We start from the raw sequence: 20,553 nt of genomic DNA on the forward strand, positions 1-20,553 counted from the left end.
TGTTGATATGGTGTATTACATTAATTGATTTTCTTATGTTGAACCATCCTTGCATACCTGGGATGAATCCTACTTGGTCATGATGTATAATTCTTTTAATGTGTTGTTGGATACGATTTGCTAGAATTTTATTGAGGATTTTTGCATCTGTATTCATTAGAGAGTTTGGTCTGTAGTTTTCTTTTTTTGTAATATCTTTGCCTGGTTTTGGTATGAGGGTGATGTTGGCTTCATAGAATGAATTAGGCAGTTTTCCCTCCACTTCGATTTTTTTGAAGAGTTTGAGGAGAATTGGTACTAATTCTTTCTGGAACGTTTGTAGAATTCACATGTGAAGCCATCTGGTCCTGGACTTTTCTTTTTAGGAAGCTTTTGAATGACTAATTCAATTTCTTTACTTGTGATTGGTTTGTTGAGGTCATCTATTTCTTCTTGAGTCAAAGTTGGTTGTTCATGTCTTTCCAGCAACCTGTCCATTTCATCTAAATTGTTGTATTTATTAGTGTAAAGTTGTTCATAGTATCCTGTTATTACCTCCTTTATTTCTGTGAGGTCAGTAGTTATGTCTCCTCTTCCATTTCTGATCTTATTTATTTGCATCCTCTCTCTTCTTCTTTTTGTCAATCTTGATAGGGGCCCATCAATCTTATTGATTTTCTCATAGAACCAACTTCTGGTCTTATTGATTTTCTCTACTGTTTTCATATTTTCAATTTCATTTATTTCTGCTCTGATCTTTGTTATTTCTTTCCTTTTGCTTGCTTTGGGATTAGTTTGCTGTTCTTTCTCCAGTTCTTCCAATTGAACAGTTAATTCCTGCATTTTTGCCTTTTCTTCTTTTCTGATATAGGCATTTAGGGCAATAAATTTCCCTCTTAGCACTGCCTTTGCTGCATCCCATAAGTTTTGATATGTTGTGTTTTCATTTTCATTTGCCTCGAGGTATTTACTAATTTCTCTTGCAATTTCTTCTTTGACCCACTCGTTGCTTAAGAGTGTGTTGTTGAGCCTCCACGTATTTGTGAATTTTCTGGCACTCCGCCTATTATTGATTTCCAACTTCATTCCTTTATGATCCGAGAAAGTGTTGTGTATGATTTCAATCTTTTTAAATTTGTTAAGACTTGCTTTGTGACCCAGCATATGGTCTATCTTTTAGAATGATCCATGAGCACTTGAGAAAAAGGTGTATCCTGCTGTTGTGGGATGTAATGTCCTATAAATGTCTGTTAAGTCTAGCTCCTTTATAGTAATATTCAGATTCTCTGTTTCTTTATTGATCCTCTGTCTAGATGTTCTGTCCATTGATGAGAGTGGGGAATTGAAGTCTCCGGCTATTATGGTATTTGTGTCTATTTCCCTTTTCAGTGTTTGCAGTGTATTCCTCACGTATTTTGGGGCATTCTGGTTCGGTGCATAAATATTTATGATTGTTATGTCTTCTTGTTTAATTGTTCCTTTTATTAGTATATAGTGTCCTTCTTTGGCTCTTTTAACTGTTTTACATTTGAAGTCTAACTTGTTGGATATTAGTATAGCCACTCCTGCTATTTTCTGGTTGTTATTTGCATGAAATATCTTTTCCCAACCTTTCACTTTCAACCTATGTTTATCTTTGGGTCTAAGATGTGTTTCCTGTAGACAGCATATAGAAGGATCCTGTTTTTTAATCCATTCTGCTAATCTATGTCTTTTGATTGGGGAATTCAGTCCATTAACATTTAGTGTTATTACTGTTTGGATAATATTTTCCTCTGCCATTTTGCCTTTTGTATTATATATATTATATCTGACTTTCCTTCTTTCTACACTCTTCTCCATACCTCTCTCTTCTGTCTTTTCGTTTCTGACTCTAGTGCTCCCTTTAGTATTTCTTGCAGAGCTGGTCTCTTGGTCACAAGTTCTCTCAGTGACTTTTTGTCTGAGAATGTTTTAATTTCTCCCTCATTTTTGAAGGACAATTTTGCTGGATATAGGAGTCTTGGTTGGCAGTTTTTCTCTTTTAGTAATTTCAATATATCATCCCACTGTCTTCTAGCCTCCATGGTTTCTGCTGAGAAATCTACACATAGTCTTATTGGGTTTCCCTTGTATGTGATGGATTGTTTTTCTCTTGCTGCTTTCAAGATCCTCTCTTTCTCTTTGACCTCTGACATTCTAACTAGTAAGTGTCTTGGAGAACGCCTATTTGGGTCTAATCTCTTTGGGGTGCGCTGCACTTCTTGGATCTGTAATTTTAGGTCTTTCATAAGAGTTGGGAAATTTTCAGTGAAAATTTCTTCTATTAGTTTTTCTCCTCCTTTTCCCTTCTCTTCTCCTTCTGGGACACCCACAGCACGTATATTTGTGCGGTTCATATTGTCCTTGAGTTCCCTGATACCCTGTTCAAATTTTTCCATTCTTTTCCCGATAGTTTCTGTTTGTTTTTGGAATTCAGATGTTCCATCCTCCAAATCACTAATTCTATCTTCTGTCTCTTTGAATCTATCATTGCAGGTATCCATTGTTTTTTCTATCTTTTCTACTTTGTCCTTCACTTCCATAAGTTCTGTGATTTGTTTTTTCAGTTTTTCTATTTCTTCTTTATGTTCAGCCCATGTCTTCTTCATGTCCTCCCTCAATTTATCGATTTCATTTTTGAAGAGGTTTTCCATTTCTGTTCTTATATTTAGCATTAGTTGTCTCACCTCCTGTATCTCATTTGAACTATTAGTTTGTTCCTTTTACTGGGCCATATTTTCAATTATTTGAGCGTGATACGTTATCTTCTGTTGGTGTCTGCGCATTTAGACAGATTTCCCTGGGCATTGGATCCAAAAGTTTGGAAGATTTTTCTGTGAAATCTCTGGGTTCTGTTTTTCTCATCCTGCCCAGTAGGTGGCGCTCGTGCCACACGTTTGTCTGCGGTTCCCACCAGTAAAAGGTGCTGTGGAACCTTAAACTTTGGAAAACTCTCGCCGTCCAGGGGGTTCGCTAGCCGAAGCGGCTTGAGCCGGCCCGGGGTCCGAACGCAGGGAGGGTTGCTGGTCGCCGCAGCCCGGGAAAGAGCCCGTCCGAATTTCCTAGTCGGCCCTGGGCGACAAGCGTGGCGGGAGGGCGCCAGCGGCAGCGGCCCGCCCGAGAGAGTGCACTTTCCCCGGGAGTCACGGGTTTGGAAGGGGCCTCCCCCACCTGTCACCGTTCTCCGCGGCCTGGGGATTTCCGATCCAATTCTCTCAGTTGGTCCGGGGGGCTGCGCGTGGTGTGGGCGCCAGCCGCCTTGGTTTCAGGGGACCGCCTCTCCAATTCTCCCAGCCGGCCCGGGAAGGGGGAAGGGAGTAACTCCGGCCGCTTCCCGCCCCGCCCGGTGAGGCCCGCGCGCCTCGGCGTTCTCACCCGAGCTGCTTCTCTCAGCCAGCCAGCCGTTCCAGGATGGGGTACGCTGTCTTTTTTTATCTCTGTTGTGGCTTTGGGCGCTTTCTGTATTGTTTCTACTCCCCTAGTAGCTGTCCTGGGGAAGAAACTAAGATCCGCGCGTCTTACTAAGCCGCCATCTTCCAGGAAGTCCTCCAATCAGTAATTCTTAACATCATCACATAGATGCACGATCATCGTTTCTTAGTACATTTGCATCGGTTTAGAAGAACTAGCAATATAACCGAAAAAGATATAGAATGTTAATATAGAGAAAAAAATAAAAGTAATAATAGTAAGAACAAAACAAAACAAAACAAAACAAAAACCTATAGCTCGGATGCAGCTTCATTCAGTGTTTTAACATGATTACTTTACAATTAGGTATTATTGTGCTGTCCATTTTTGAGTTTTTGTATCTAGTCCTATTGTACAGTCTGTATCCCATCAGCTCCAATTACCCATTATCTTACCCTGTTTCTAACTCCTGCTGAACTCTGTTACCAATGACATATTCCAAGTTTATTCTCGAGTGTCGATTCACATCATTGGGACCATACAGTATTTGTCTTTTAGTTTTTGGCTAGACTCCCTCAGCATAATGTTCTCTAGGTCCATCCATGTTATTACATGCTTCATAAGTTTATCCTGCCTTAAAGCTGCATAATATTCCATCGTATGTATATACCAGTTTGTTTAGCCACTCTTCTGTTGATGGACATTTTGGCTGTTTCCATCTCTTTGCAATTGTAAATAACGCTGCTAGAAACATTGGTGTGCAAATGTCCGTTTGAGTTTTTGCCCTTAATTCCTTTGAGTAGATTCCCAGCAATTGTATTGCTGGGTCGTATGGCAATTGTATATTCAGCTTTTTGAGGAACCACCAAACTGCCTTCCACAGTGGTTGCACCATTTGCCATTCCCACCAGCAGTGGATAAGTGTGCCTCTTTCACCGCATCCTCTCCAGCACTTGTCATTTTCTGTTTTGTTGATAATGGCCATTCTGGTGGGTGTGAGATGATATCTCATTGTGGTTTTGATTTGCATTTCTCTAATGGCCAGGGACATTGAGCATCTCTTCATGTGCCTTTTGGCTATTTATATTTCCTCCTCTGAGAGGTGTCTATTCAAGTGTTTTTCCCATTTTGTAATTGGGTTGGCTGTCTTTTTGTTGTTGAGTTGAACAATCTCATTATAAATTCTGGATACTAGACCTTTATCTGATATGTCGTTTCCAAATATTGATTCCCATTGTGTAGGCTGTCTTTCTACTTTCTTGATGAAGTTCTTTGATGCACAAAAGTGTTTAATTTTGAGGAGTTCCCATTTATTTATTTCCTTCTTCAGTGCTCTTGCTTTAGGTTTAAGGTCCATAAAACTGCTGGAGTGTAATATTTTTAAAATGTCTGTTAAGTCTGGTTTTTTTATTGTATTACTCAAATGTTCTGTTTCTTTTTTGTCCTCTATCTCAATATTCTGACCATTGATGAGAGTGGAGTATTGAAGTCTCCAAGTATTATGGTAGATATGTTTCTTTCTCTTTTCAGTGTTTGTCTCATGTATTTTGGCGCACTCTGGCTTGGTGCATAAGTATTTATGATTGTTATGTCTTCTTGTTGAATTGTTCCTTTTATTAATACATAGTGTCCTTCTTTGTTTCTTTTTATTGTGTTACATTTGAAGTCTAATTTGTTGAACATTAGTATAGCAACTTCTGCTGTTTTCTGATTGCTGTTTGCATGAAATATCTTTTCCCAACCTTTCACTTTCATCTCTGTTTATCCTTGGGTCTAAGATGTGTTTCCTGTGGATAGCATATAGGTGGGTCCTGTTTTTTAATCCATTCTGCCAGCCTGTGTCTTTTGATTGGGTAGTTTAATCTATTAACATGTAGTGTTATTACTGTATGAGCAGTTCTTTCTTCTTCCATTTTGCCTTTTGGATTTTATATGTGATATCAAATTTTTCTTCTTTTACCTTACTGATAGTCTTCATTTCTACACTCTTCTCCACACCTCTCTCTTCTATCTTTTCGTAGTGCTCCCTTTAGTATATCTTGCAGAGCTGGTTTCTTGGTCACAAATTCTTTCAGTGATTTTTTGTCTGAAAATGTTTTAGTTTCCCCCACAATTTGAAAGACAGTTTTTCTGGGTACAGAATTCTTGGTTGGCAGTTTTTTTCTTTTAGTAATTCAAATCTATCATCCTATTGTCTTCTTGCCTCCATGATTTCTGCTGAGAAATCATGTAGTATTGGGCTTCCCTTGTATGTGATGGATTGCTTTTCTCTTGCTGCTTTCAAGATTCTTTCTTTCTCTTTGACATCTGACATCCTCATTAGTAAGTGTTTTGGAGTACGTCTGTTTGGATCTATTCTGTGCACTTCTTGGATCTGTAATTTTAAGTCTTTCATATGTGTTTGGAAATTTTCAGTGATAGTTTCCTTCATTAGTTTTTCTCCTCCTTTTCCCTTTTCTTCTCCTTCTGGGAAGCCCACAACACATATATTTGTGCGCTTCATGTTGTCAATCAATTCCCTGAGTCCCTGCTCATATTTTTCAGTTCTTTTCCCTATATTTTCTTTTGCTTGTAGGATTTCAGATGTTCCATCCTCCAGTTCACTAATCCTATCCTGTACCTCTTGAAATCTGACATTGTTGGTTTCCATTGTTTTCTTCATCTCTTCTACCATGCCTTTCATTCCCATAAGTTCTGTGGTTTGTTTTTTCAGACTTTTGATTTCTTTTTGTTCATTCTTTGCCTTCTTTATATCCTCCCTCAATTCAGTGATTGGATTTTGCCTGAGATTTTCCATGTCTTTTCGAACATTCTGAATTAATTGTTTCAACTGTTGTATCTCATTTGAATTGTTTGTTCCTTTGACTGGGCCATATCTTCAATTTTCCTACTGTGATTTATTATTTTTTGCTGGTGGCTAGGCATTGAATTACTGTAATTAGTTTATTCTGGGGATTGTTTTCACTTTTTTTAGCTAGGATTTTCTTACTGGATGACTTTATTGTGTATCTCTTCTTTGACATTCAGTTCAGCTTATTCTGGACCACTAGCTTAGGTTTTGTTTAACAGAGCAGAAATTTTCAGTTCTAGTTTTCTTGGTTCTTGCCCTACCTGTATGGGCCTTTCCCCCACCTGCCCTTAGGAGGGTCTACTTAGGTATCGTCGACCCCAACCCGATTTTCCCAGACCAGACTGGCTTCCTCTCAGAAGGAAAGAGTCACCTCCGTCAGTTTTCCCTGAGGGTGAGACTCAGCAGGTTGAAAAACTTTCCTATGAAACCTCTGGACTCTGTGTTTTTCCTGTCATGCCCAGTATGTGGCGCTTGTCTGACTGGGGGTCCCATCAGCATAAGGTGATGCGGTATCTGTAACTTTGGCAAGCTCTCCCTGCTGGGGGTGTAATGGAGACAGAGGAGAGGTTGTAGGCTAGCTTTCAATTTTCTAAAGCCTGGGGTCTAGATTCCTTGAGGGAAGGAATCCACCTGAGGTGGGCCCCACCCTTCCTCTCTTTGGGAATGCACAGGCTCCAGACAAGCTCTCAAACAAACTTGTTTCTGCTGTGCCTAGGGCATTTGCAACCTGAGAAGCCCTTCCCCTGTTTCCAAAGGCAGTCAAGCCTTTGTAGTAACAAAGCCCCCAAAAGAAAGAAAAATCCTTTTCAGAGGAGGATCACCGTTCCTCAGGTTTGCCTATCAAGAGCATAAGTTGGTATGTTGCTTTGTGTACCTTCAGATCCTATGTGCCCCCTCCTTTCCTTCAGGGCTCAGACCCTTTCAGGTAGTATGTGGTATCCGATCCAAACAACCTCTGTTTCTTTTTTTCTTTTTCCGTCAGCCCTGCCCTCTCAGCACAGGGCAAAAATCAGCAACCTCCACTTTGAGAAGGTTCAGCTGAGCTGTGGGCCTATTTTTAGTCGTCAGAATTTGTGAATTAATTCCACAATTGAAGCTTAGTTGCCCTCAGCCCCTGCTGCTGGTAAAGTCTCTTTCCTTTCCCCTCTGGGAAGCTGCCTGTGGGGGGGGGGCGCTGGCCCCCACAGCTTGGGGTCCCCACGATTCGGGGGGTGGGGTGGGGCTTGCAGCCCGTCCAGACTAGGGTACGCTGTGTGTCCAGTCATTGACATGGCCCTGGCAGTTGTTCTGTACTGTTTCTGGATATTTAGTAACTGTTCTGGAGGATGAACTAAATCCCATCTCGCTAAGCTGCCATCTTGGTTAATCTTCGTCTGTATATATTTTAAATATTTTCTTAGTGGATGCCCTGGGGTTTGTATTAAATAACTGTGGTGGTTTGAAGGTATATGTACCCCAGGAATCATATTCTTAAATCTAATCCATTACTGTGGCTGTGAATACATTGTAAGATCTTTTGAGGAGGTTACTTAATTAAGCTGTATCCACCTCAGTGAGTCTTAATCCTGTTACTGGAGACTTTTATAAGTGGAGTGAAATTCAAATATTGAGAGAGGAAAGCCTTAGGAAGCAAGAGGCTGAAAATTGACAGAACCTGGAAGAAAAGAGAGAGACCAGGAGATGCCACCATGTACCTACCCTTGTAACAAGCTAAGTACCAAGAATCGCTGGTAGTTAGCCCCAGAATGCATCATGGCTTTTTTCCTGACTTCAAACAATAAATGAATTATTTCCCATTGTTTAACCTGGCAAATTTTATGGGATTTGCTTGAGCCGTCTAAGAAACTAAAGTAACCTACTAGTTTGAAAAGATACCAACTTAAGTTCAGTAACATATACAGTCTCTGCACCTATATCTCTCTGTTTTTCCTGTGTGTTGTTTTTGTCACACATTACTTCTTCATATTTTGTGCATTTATTAAGTGGAAATGTGATTATTTCTCGTTCAATAGTGTTCTTTATTTATAGGAGATGAAGAGATTTACATACTGAGAATACCATACTATTCAATATTAGATTTACCCTGTAATCAACCTTACTGGAGAACTTCACTTCTTCATGCTGCTCTTAGCTACCTTCCCTTCCCTTTCCTTTCATTTTGAAGGACTCCTGTTACATTTTTTTAGGGCAGGTTTCTTGATGATACACCCTCAGTTTTTGTTTATCCATGAATGTCTTAAACCCTCCATCATATTAGAAGGACAGTTTTGTTGGATAAAGAATTTGGGCTGGTAGTTTTTTTCTTTCAGTACCTCAAATATGTCATACCACTGCCTTCTTGCCTCTGTGGTTTTTGACTAGAAATAGGCATGTTATCTCACTGAGTATCCCTTGTATGTCACAAATCACTTTTCTCTTGCTGCTTTCACGATTCTTCCTTTATCTTTGGCATTTGACATTTTGATTAGTATGTGTTTTGGAGTAGGTCTGTTAGGGTTTATCCTGTGGATTTTTTTTACACTGCTTGGCTATGTATGTTTATGTCTTCAGATTTGGGAAATTTTCAACCATTAATTTTCATGTATTCTTTCTGCCCCTTTTTCTTTTCTTCTTTCTTTCTGAGAATCCCATAATGCATATGTTAGTATGCCTCATGTATTCCTGTTTTGGGGAAAACAACACAATATATTGATTTCTAGTTTTGAACATACATCACGTCTTACAGAACACTGCCATCCCCATAAGGTCTTTCCACACAGGCATTAAAACTGAATCTTCCATAGGCTAGTAGCTTCTGGGTGATGACAAATGGCAGGAACAGTGAGTCCTGTGATATGAACGTATTTCTTCATTTCTTAAGTTCTGGTTTGAAGCCAGGTAGGATATTATGGCAGTGAATGAAACATTCAGTAAATCCAAGAATTACGGTACTGGGAGAAGCGTTGTGAGTCTAGAAGGTAGAACTAAATCATGTATAATTTCTAGGTAATTGCAGATCTTTGAATCCACACTATAAGATAAACAATCTAATTAAAAAATAAGCAAGATCCATCTTCCCTGCCCCACAGAATTGGGAGAAGAAAAGTTGGGGCTGGAGGCAGGTAGGGAGCTGGGTTTTGGATAAATAAAAGGAAAGTAAGCATCCCCCTCCCACCTTCGTGCCCTGGCTGACCAGGAACAGCCCCAGTCTGTGGCCACGAACATCAGCAGTGAGGACTATAGCTTCCTAGGCTTGGTGCAGATTCCCGGTGGTGCAGTGGTGCTGTTTGAGCTGACTCCCACCATGTACATCTGTGGCATCTGCAAGCAGCTGTTTAACAACCAGGATGCCTCCGTAGCTCACAAAGTGGCAGCCAGCTGACTAGCATACCTGCGGTAGCCCCCAGCATGATCCACTTTGTATCAGAGGAAACAGTGTCAGCCATACATATGCAGATTACCACCAGAAACATCACCTCAGATACCCAGACAAGTACAGTTTCAGCTCCAGAATTTGTTTTTCAGACATGGCTAGCAAACATACCAGCCTAAGGAAAACACTGAGAATGAGACAGCTACTGTCATATCTCTCCCTGATGAGTCATGTGGCAAAAAGCCTGCTAGCTCACTTGCTCAGAAACGGCTTAACTGCTGGTATCCTGGTTGCCAATTCAAGATTGTCTATGGCATAAAGGGCATGGAATGTCATTTAAAAAAAGACAAATCCCACAAATGTGATGTGTGGCAAGTACTTTAATCAGAAGGATAAGCTGAAGGCTTATATGTAGTGTTACACGGGTGTGAAGTCCTACAAATGTAAGATGTGAACAGGCCCATGCAGATTCCGACAAGTGATCCTTCAAATGCCAGATCTGCCCCTGATCCAGCTGCAACTCAAGCCAGCTCACTATCCACCTCTGATACCACATGGATCCTAATGCATGAAGAGAAAGAGGCACTGGAACAAGGAAGCAGGAAGGATATGGGTGGAAGCAGCTAGGTGTTTCTTTGTTGGTTATTTCCATTTTTGGCTATGACTGTGTCCTAGTGACTTTTTCACTAGTTTTTTTTTTTTTTTTTACATTAGCAGGCACCGGGAATTGAACCCGGGTCTCCAGCATGGCTTGTGAGAACTTTGCCAGTGAGCCACTGTGGCCCGCCCACTACTTTCTTTTTAATTTAAAAAATAATACATGCTGATGGGGATTGTAAAGTGATAGCACTTAGAAAAATTGTTTGGCATTTTCTGGGGAAGTTGAGCATGAACTTATGCTGTGATCCACCTTTTCCACTCTCACCCCACAGTTCTCAAACATTATGTGCATAAAAATTACCTGGGGGATCTAGTTAAAATGCAGATTCTGATTCCAGCCCTTCTGAAAAATTAACATGCATACGGGTCTCCTGGAGTCCTTGTTAAAAAGCAATTCTGGTTCCAGTCCTGCACAGTTATTAATGGGCAGAAGAACCTACCTGTGCATTTTGTTAAAATGCAGGTTCTGGGTCTAGAATAACTCTTAACCATGTGAATCAGGAAAACTGTGCAAAAATATTGATAGCCATATTGCTCAAAATTACCAAACTGGAAACCACCCACTGGCCATCAAAAGTGTAGACAAACTGTGGTGTGTACACACATGGGGGACAGTTGGAATACAGATGAATGAATGATGTTGAATTGCACAGACATAAAGAAGGAAGTCATGGGAAAAATACTAAGGCACTAATCAGCATATTATTTAGGTGATAAAACCATTTTTTTCTTTAACATGGGCAGGCACTGGGAATCGAACCCGGGTCTCCGGCGTGACAGGCGAGAACTCTGCCTGCTGAGCCACGTGGCCTGCCTGATAAAACTGTTTTTAAGTAATAATTATATAAAATGAGGATGCAGCAGAAGGAAAGAGTGGCTAGTGGATAGGAGCATGTGGGGTTTTTTGGGTACTAAGTTGTGGGTGGGTACATAGGTGTTCATTTTATTCCTTTAGATTGAATAAGTTTCATACATTTTTTAATGTAGGCCACATTTTATGATTTAAAATTAAAAAAAAAAAGATTGCAAAAAGTTAATTTGAAAGATGGACATCACTCAGCCAACCTGATCTCAAAACTCCTCTCTCTGTCTCCAAGGACAACTCATGTCACCAGTCCTCTGGTCTCCTTTGTGTTCACAAGTTTATGTGTGCAATTGTGCATGTATGTGATTTGTATTGATTTTTATATATAGGGAAATGCTGATGTGTGTCTATATTTTTACATGCACACAAACACACCATACAGCACAACATAACTTTGTATATTTTTCTGTCCTTTGGATATTTCAGTTAATATATCATGAAGAATATTCCATATCAGTGTACACAGAAGTACATCATTCTTTTCTATGGCCACACAGAATTTATTGTTTGAAAGTATTAAGATTCACTTATTTATTTTAATTTTATTACATTTCACAATTAAGTAGTACATGAATACATCGACAAAAAGAGAAATACTTCTAAGAAGAATAATGTTCTCTTGCACATGTATATACTCTCTCTTGCATGCACACACACACACACATACACACACACACACTTACACTTAAATCTGTGTTCTACAGTCTTCCCTCTCTCAAAACTACCTTTCCGCTGCCACCACCACTTTTGCTTAACCGTAACCTGTGGGCATCCTTCCAGTACTTTTTCCTCTGGATTTACACATATTCGTTATTTTATCATTGAAAAAGTATTTGTATTTGCATATATGTTTGATTCTGTGTTTATTTATGGAACTTTTTCTTTAACGGAAAATATCTCAGAAAGCTAGCCATGCTGAATATAGAGATGTGCCTGGTTATTTTTATATGCTGTCTTGTAGTCTATTCAACAGTATAGTTAAACTACAGCTTAATCTACCCATCCCTCTGGGTATGTTGGACATTTTGGTTGTTTGTTTATTTTTTACTATTATTATTATTTTTTTTTCTGTTATAATAGTGTTGCAACACATCCTTGTACATTCCATCTTGTGCATGTGTGTAAATTTTCTCTGGAATAGAATTGATGGTTCATTTGTGGGTGCAATTCAAAATTTATTGCCACATTGTCCTCCAAAGTGGCTATAAACATTTATACTCTCACTAGCGATGTTTGAAGATTAATTTTTTTGAACTCTTGCTAATAGTAGAACTTCTTAATTTTTGTTATCTGAAGGTGAGGAGAAAAAGAGGAAATTAATGGTTGTTTTAATACTTATTCTCTTATAATTAGTGAAGTTGAATATGTCTTATATGTTTGCTGCCCATTTGTTTATCTTCTTTGAATTGCCTGTGTAGATATTTAGGTTATCTTTTCTATTAGAATTTTTTGGTATTGACTTATAAGAGTTGTTTATATAAACTGGATTTTAATCCTTAAAGAATTAAGCAGGTGGGCAGCAGTAGCTCAGTAGCAGAGCTCTTACCTGCCATGCCAGAGACCGGGGTTTGTTTCCTGGTGCCTGCCCATGTAAAAAAAATAAAATAAAATAAGCAAAACGTTAAACAGACATTGCCCCAGGAAGATATACAAATGACTTATAAGAAAACAAAAGGTGTTCAATATTAGCCATTAAGGAAATGCAAGTTAAAACCACAGCAAGATACTATTACATACTTTCTTAGAGTGGCTAAAACTTAAAAAGCTGACAATATCAAGTGCTGATGAGGGTGTGCAGCACCTGAAACTTTCATATATTGCTGATGGAAATGCGAAGTGGTACATAACAAATACCAAAGTGGCATTTTCTTTTAAGGTTAAACATACACTTACTACATAAACCAGCAGGCCTACTTCTAGTTATTTATTATAGAGAAATGAAAATTTATGTTCACAGAAAACCTGTTCATAGATGTTTATAGCAGCATTGTTCATAATTGCCAAAAATTGGAACCAATTTAAATGTCCCATCAACTGAAGAAATGGATAAACAAATGTGTCTTATTCATTCAATAGAGTACTATTCAGTAATAAAAAGGATTGGGTTACTTATACTTGTTTCAACATGGGTTAATTCTCAAAAACATTTTGTTAAGTGAAAGAAGACATAAAAGACTGCATTGTATGATTCCATTTATGAGAAATTTGTAAAAGGGGCAAAACTGTAGAGACGAAATAGATCAGTGGTTCTGCCTGGATCTGAGAGGAGACCAGCATAAGGGAACTTTTTTGAAATGATGGAATTGTTCTAACCTGGATTGTGGTAATACACATTGTATACCAACAGTGGGTCAATTATATTTTAACAAAGCTTTTTTTTTTTTTTTGAAGAATCTATGTGTATTCAAAACAAGAGTTTTGAATTCTTATTCTGCCACCCCCTTTTTAAAATCAAGTATGTTAATATAAAAAATAACGGTGGAGTACAAGGATGTATGTCCTTGGTTAACCAGAAAATAAAGGGAGTTTCTGAAAAATTGAAGGTGGTAAGATCAGGTTGAAGAAATAAACCATGGACCACAGTAAATGACTGTGTAGGAGGCTTCATACTTGAAAGTGACAGATACCAATGAAGACCTTGACATTCTACCTTCTGCCTTGCACAAGGTAGCATGCTTTAAGTTTTCTGCCTGGATATAGCAGTACATGTTGACACTTGGGTTAGTTTAAGAAGGCATTGTCTGAGGTAGGTTGTATACCTCCCAAAAATTGCATTTTCAGAAATTGTGCTTTAAAATAAGTGATTAATTCTTAGGAAGATCCATAAGGATATTGTATTATTAAAAAAAAAAAACTCAATAAATAGGTTAATATAATGGCCAAATTCATAAAGCTGGAGAACAAATTAGTATGCTGAAAAATCCAGAAAAGGTGGCTCCTAAAATGAAGCACAGAAGTATAAACAGATAGAAAGCAGGAAGAAAAGGTTTAACATGTTGGATACATATAGAATCCAATGTTTGTCTAATAGTCAGCTGAGAGAATAGATTAAAGGAAATATGTTTAAAGCCACAGTTAAGGGAAATTTCCCAAAGCTAGAGAAAAACCCCGGTATAGATTAATGGGGTGACTGTGCTTAACTAAATTTGAAAAGGCCTCATCTATATACATCAGGAAAAAACATCCTAAGGCAGAAGATAAGGAGAGCCCTATAAGTGTCCAAATCTGGTAATGCTGAGAATTTAATAGATATTACAGTGGACCATCTGGCAGAATTAGTTTGACCTTATATTTTAGAAGTCTATTTTATAAATTCTCTAAATTGTACATCGCAGGCAGTGTTAATTTTCATTCTATGCCTTGAGACAAATGTCTTGATTTCGTTGTTAACCTTAACAGAGGCAGCCATAGTCCCAGAAATATCCTTTTCTCAAAGTATTTACATTTAATAAATAAATTATGTAGTATATTAAAAAGTGAAAGGCACTATTGAAAAATATCTAACAGGATAAGAGGGATTAGGAGTACAGTGGTGAGGGAAGGGGTCAAGTTGCAGTTATAAATAGTAGTCAAGATAGGCCTCATTGAGAAGGTGACATTTAAGCAAAGACTGAAGGAGGTGAGAGCAATACTTAAAAAAGGTACAGGCAGTGTAAAAGCCTTGAGGGGCAAGAATGTATCTTGTCAGTTTGGGGAATAGCAAAGAGGTCAATATGACCACACGTGAATAAATCAGGAATAAAGAAAATGAAATCAGAGAGATTAACCAGGCCAGGTGATTGAGAGTTTTCTGGGCTCTTAAAGGGATCTTCTTTGACTTTTACTAGAATAATTTATTGTCGACAATCTCAGGACTTTGATTAGAGGAGGGACAAGATCCCAACTTTGTTGTCTTTATTCACAGGGCATTTAGTTGCCTATCATAAAATATTTTTAGAAGTCTCTTTCAGTTTGCTAAAGGTGCTGGAATGCAGTATACCAGAAATAGGTTGGCTTTTGCAGTAGAGATTTATTAGTTCACAAATTTTATAGTTCTAAGGCCATGAATATAACCTCAGGAAATTCAGTAACCTGGATATCTAGCTAACAATTGTTATGGGAATGACTCCATTAGGTCACTGTGCTGACGATTTAAATTCTAGTAAAGTTTGGCCTAGTTTGAGTCAAATACTATTCTTTAGACTTTAGGGATGGAGGAGGTATTGCATATCTTTAGTGAGTTTAACTTTGAGGGTTTATCCTATACATATATGTATATTACCTGTAAAATGACATGTACAAGATTATTTGTTTTGTTTATTATAGCAAGCCAGTGTGGGGCTAGTACGTTCTTACAGTGGAATATTGTGCAGCCTAAAAACAAATAAGAAAACTGTTGTTTATGACTGGTAAGGAAATATCTCCAATATCCTAAGTGAATAAGAATAAGGTATCTGCAATGGATATAGTATGTTTAAATAAAGCCTACACATTAGATTTGTAACTAATGTGTGGAATATTTGTTGCTTTGAGGATTTTGCCTTGACTGTTCTCACTTGTCCAGTCTTTTAGGACCTTTTTGTGCATATTTGTTAAATTTGAGCCTACCTTCAAATTGTTTATTTGTAGGTGTCATGATATATCCTGGTAATTATATCCTGGTAACTTAATTAGCATCAATATACATATTATTGTTCTATTACATTTCATGCATATGAGGAGTCAGTCTTAACCAGATGATGAAGTACAGTGATATTGTTTTGCTACAAAACAAATTCTAGATACCATGTGGCTGATTTTTACTCCCTATAGCTTAACAGAGTATTCCAAGAAGAGGACTCTCCAGCTACTTTTTATTGCATCAGTATGCAGTGGTTTAGAGAATGGGAAAGTTTTGTGAAGGGTAAAGATGGAGGTAAGTGGTTAACTGAAAAATGAAATTCTTTGCAGATTTTAAAATGTATTAATCCTGTAAAAATTTATCGAGCACATATATGTGCTTGGGATTACATCAGTGACAAAAGAGATCTTTGCCTCCCTTCCTACCCACCCACCCCTTGCTGAAGATTCATTCTAGTTTCTATTCTGGTTGTCTTTAACCTTTTTAAAAATTTGTTTTAGATTATAGCATATTTATATCAGGAATAAAGAACAAAATTAGTTTGTGATCTTGTTGAAAAATAAAAAAAATCTAACAATAGTGGATTGGTTAAATTATGGTTTATCCAGTACAATGATATAAAATACTGTGTGGAATGCTATGGAATATTTGGAATTCTGTGGAATACTGTGTGGACTTCAAAAATAATTATGTATGGTAATATTTAATAATTTGAAAATAAGGTGTTTTGATATATGAAAGAGTTTGCAGTAGAGTATGCATAGTTCAGACCTTCTTTATATATTAAAAAAAGCAAACAACAATATATGCAAAGCACAACAAAAATATTAAAACAGCCTAACTTTCTGTGGAGGGATTTCACTTTTTCTTTCCTTATGCCTTTTTCCAGCTTTTGAAATGAACATTTATTGTGCCTTTGTACACAAAGGGAAAGCCAAGTTTTTTTTTCCTTAAATTAAAAAAGGATGTATATTAACATTTTATTTTAAAATGCTTTTATTGTTTTTAGTTTAAGTAATGACTTTGAAACAAATTAAGAATTGTGTGATTTCTTTTTAAATTCAAATAAATTGTTCTTTTATAACATTAAAAGTTCTTTTTAACCTATAACTCCCACATGAGTAGTCAAGAAATAATTTCTATTAGAGTTTGGATGGTTGTGAGAGAGCCTCTCCCACTTTATTTCCTGGTTCTGTTTTAGGGGAACTAAGACCCAAAAAGGGAGAAGCTCAGGAGAAGATAGTTAAAAATTGATTAGAATAATCTGGCTGGCTAAAAAACAATCAATCTTATTGTATAGGTACAAGCACAGAATTATGCAATCATTTGGTACAGAATTATTTCAGGCACAGAACTATTCAGTTCTTTCATGCATTTCTTTGAGAAGCATTTTGATAATTTATTTTTCTTTTTGCCTTAGATCCTCCGGGTCCTATTGACAACACTAAAATTGCAGTAACTAAATGTGGAAATGTGATGCTCAGGCAAGGTAAGTTTAATATGTTTAAGCCTTTACCTATTGATAATTTTTCACTTTTTCATCAATAGCCACCTACGGTACTTCCCACCACCACCCAATTTATTTATTTATTTTTTGTATTTACTAGCTTTGTGGTCAGTTTATTTTCTTTCCTTCTTTTTTTCCCCCATTGTGAAATTTAACAATACACATAAAAAAGCAACAAATCTTAAAGTACACTCCAAGAAGCAGCCACAGAACAGACTTCAAAGTCTGGCACAGGCCACAGCTCCACAAGCCAGGAGATACTTCCTCCAGTATCTCCAAGATGCTGGAGACCAAAATGAAAGTGAAAAAATGACCCAGCAGTTGCACCCATCCTCCAAATGCCAACCCCTCTGCCACAACTCCTTCCCCCCCATTTCCCCCCAACCTTCAGGGACACTCAGGCAATGCCCACCCCAACTTCCCCTATACTGAAAAGGAGTGTTGACAACATGACACAGGGGAATGGAACTAGTCCGTGCTCCTGGAGACACTGGCACCTCTGGGCTCTAGGACCTGTCTGGCTCAGAAATATGGTATTTTTTTATCCAGCACAAAAATGTAATTCATACATGAAATAGGACAAATCATGGAAAGCAGCCAGTGTTTAATTTTTATCTCAGAAATGGTTTTAAGGCTGTTAGTGAGAGCTAGGATAAACGATCTCTACCCTTTGAAGACAGATCATAAAGTTGTACCTTAAAACAAAATGGACTGTTAGTCTGAAGATTCATGTTCCAAAAGTTCTTAAATTTCCCTAGAGTATTCATATGGAGGTAGATTATGAAAGCTTTTGTCATTTTTTGTTAGTATCATTCTTTAAACAATATAAATCTAGGTTTGTAAATAATATTCTTTCTATATATGCTTAATTTTAGGAGCAGATTCTGGTCAAATTTCTGAAGAAACATGGAATTTTCTACAGTCCATTTATGGTGGAGGACCTGAAGTTATCCTGCGACCTCCAGTTGTTCATGTCGATCCTGACATAGTACAGGCTGAAGAAAAAATTGAAGTAGAAACTCGGTCTTTGTAATTTTGAGGCTATAGAAAGTTCTGATGAAAAATCATTTTCACTTCCCCTGTCATATACACATGCAAAATATTTCTGAAAGCATGTTTATTTCCTTGATTTTTAATTGTTTATCCTCTTTGTTCCCTCTTACTGGGCATTATGGAAGAATGTGTTAAAATGTATAATATACTACAGGTTGGTTTATTTAATACTAATATAACTTATCATAAGATCTTTCACTATAATATTTTGAAAGAGAAGAAACAATTGTGATGAATTGGTTTGGTAATCAGTAGATTGTCTTTGATGTGTGTACTACATGCAGATCCATGGTATCCTTTATAATGTTGTAAATACTTTTGCGTTGAAAACCTTTCTGTTACCGTAGACTAATAGGTCTGACCAATCTTTTCAGTTCTCTAGAAACCTAATTTAATTGTATAGATTTGACAAGGCTTCATATAATATAATAAAGAGCCTATTTTAAATTGAGAGTAGTAGTCACGAAATTGTTAATTTCCTAAAGCTCAGGAAACATTAGGGTGTTACTTCTTTTGCACTGCAGCATATAAACTAGCATATGAAAATTTACAAAATGTCTTTTCTGAATATATCAAGGATGTATTTAGTATGGGTGCAATTTGTGTTAGTATATACCAGTAACTTATTGCTTCTTATACTGTAAAAGGTTAAATTTCAATTCCTGTAACCCTAAATAGTAATCATTAGTATATTTAAAAATAAAAGCAAAAACCCTTAGAGTTAGTTTTAGGTCACATTTTCTTTTGAAAGCACGAAGTGTGGAATGTGTCAGTGAGATTGTTAATAAAGCTGAAGTCACTGCAAAATGATTTTTTAATGAAATGCATAAAATCTTTTTGAATACTACTGTATGCACCACGACTTGGCTTAATTATGCAATGCCAAAAGTTTATATTCCAAGTATTAGAACATAGTGGACTACTTTGGGGTGTTGATAGCATTCATGATGGCTTTGTTTTGATTTGGTGCAGCTCCCACCAGCTAAAGCAATGTTATTAAAATTAGTTCAATAAAAATGATTTTAAAACTTATAACATGGATGTGGAATTTATTTGCTAGACATTAAAGGTGAAGGGTTTAAAGTTTTTTATATTAATACCTTCCTGTTAGTTGTGAATTAGTAGTCTACAAAAGAAATAATTTAGTGCAGTATTTAACATTTCAGTATTTAGTGAGATAACCAGCCATTTAAGATCTATTTGAATTTTTAAGTGATATACCTTATTTTGTAAATTTTAAAATATATGTAGAGAAGTTGGAGGTTTACAAAAATATCATGCATAAAATACAGAGTTCCCATATACGCCCCTCCCTTAAGCAATTTTCCCTGTTTTAAACACTTTGCATTAGTGTGGTACCTTTGTTACATTTGAGAAAACAATATTATTATAATTACACTACTAACTGTAGTTCATAGTTTCCATTAGGAGTCACTATTCAAGTTGTACAATCCTTTTTATTTTAAGTTTTTGTTGTAGTAACACACATACCCTAAAATTTCCCTTTCTAACCAAATTCAAATATATAATATATAATATATATAATTTAGTGGTGTTAATTACATTCAAAATGTTGTGCATAGCCTGTTGGAATTTTGCACTGAATTTGTAAATCACTTTGGGTAGAATTGACAAATTAACGATATCTAATCTTCCAATCCACCGACACAGAAATCCTTCCATTTATTTAGTCTTTGATTTCTTTTAGCAATATTTCATAGTTTTCTGTGTTCTTTACATCCTTGGTTAAATTTATTCCTGGATATTTGATTCTCTTAGTTGCTATTGTAAATGGAATTTTAAAATTCATCATCTCTTTAGATTGTTCATTACTAGTGTATAGAAACACTACTGAGTTTTGAGTATTGATCTGTACCTGTCCCCCCACCCCTCCTACTTTTCTGATTTCACTTATTAGCTCTAGGAACTTTGTTGTGGATTTTTTGAGATTGTCCATATATAGAATCATATCATTTGCAAACAGGGAAAGTTTTACTTCTTTCCAATTTGAATGCCTTTTTATTTCTTTTTCTTGCCTAATTGCTCTGGCAAGAACTTCCATTACAGTGTTGAGTAACAGTGGTGACAGTGGGCATCCTGATCTTAGAGGGATAGCTTTCAGTCTTTCACCATTGGTATGATATCAACTGTGGGTCTTTTTTTTTTTTTTTTTTTTTTAACATGGGCAGGCACCGGGAATCGAACCCAGGTCCTCTGGCATCGCAGGCAAACATTCCTACCTGCTGAGCCACTG

General features: G+C 37.1%; 1 protein-coding gene across 6 annotated transcripts in view; it reads left to right on the top strand.

Moving 5' to 3' along the window:
* Positions 1-18,750, top strand: part of USP33 (ubiquitin specific peptidase 33) — a 101,762-nt gene extending 83,012 nt beyond the window's left edge. For all 6 annotated transcript variants that reach the window (XM_077120566.1, XM_077120567.1, XM_077120561.1 and 3 more), the window contains 3 exons: positions 15,931-16,033; positions 17,160-17,228; positions 18,122-18,750. In XM_077120566.1, the coding sequence (XP_076976681.1) occupies positions 15,931-16,033; positions 17,160-17,228; positions 18,122-18,279 (330 nt within the window). In that variant the 3' untranslated portion in view covers positions 18,280-18,750. The remainder of the gene's footprint in view (positions 1-15,930; positions 16,034-17,159; positions 17,229-18,121) is intronic.
* Positions 18,751-20,553: the final 1,803 nt, after the last annotated feature.

The sequence above is a fragment of the Tamandua tetradactyla genome, chromosome 11 (assembly GCF_023851605.1).
Source record: "Tamandua tetradactyla isolate mTamTet1 chromosome 11, mTamTet1.pri, whole genome shotgun sequence".
In the NCBI taxonomy this organism is placed as follows: domain Eukaryota; kingdom Metazoa; phylum Chordata; class Mammalia; order Pilosa; family Myrmecophagidae; genus Tamandua; species Tamandua tetradactyla.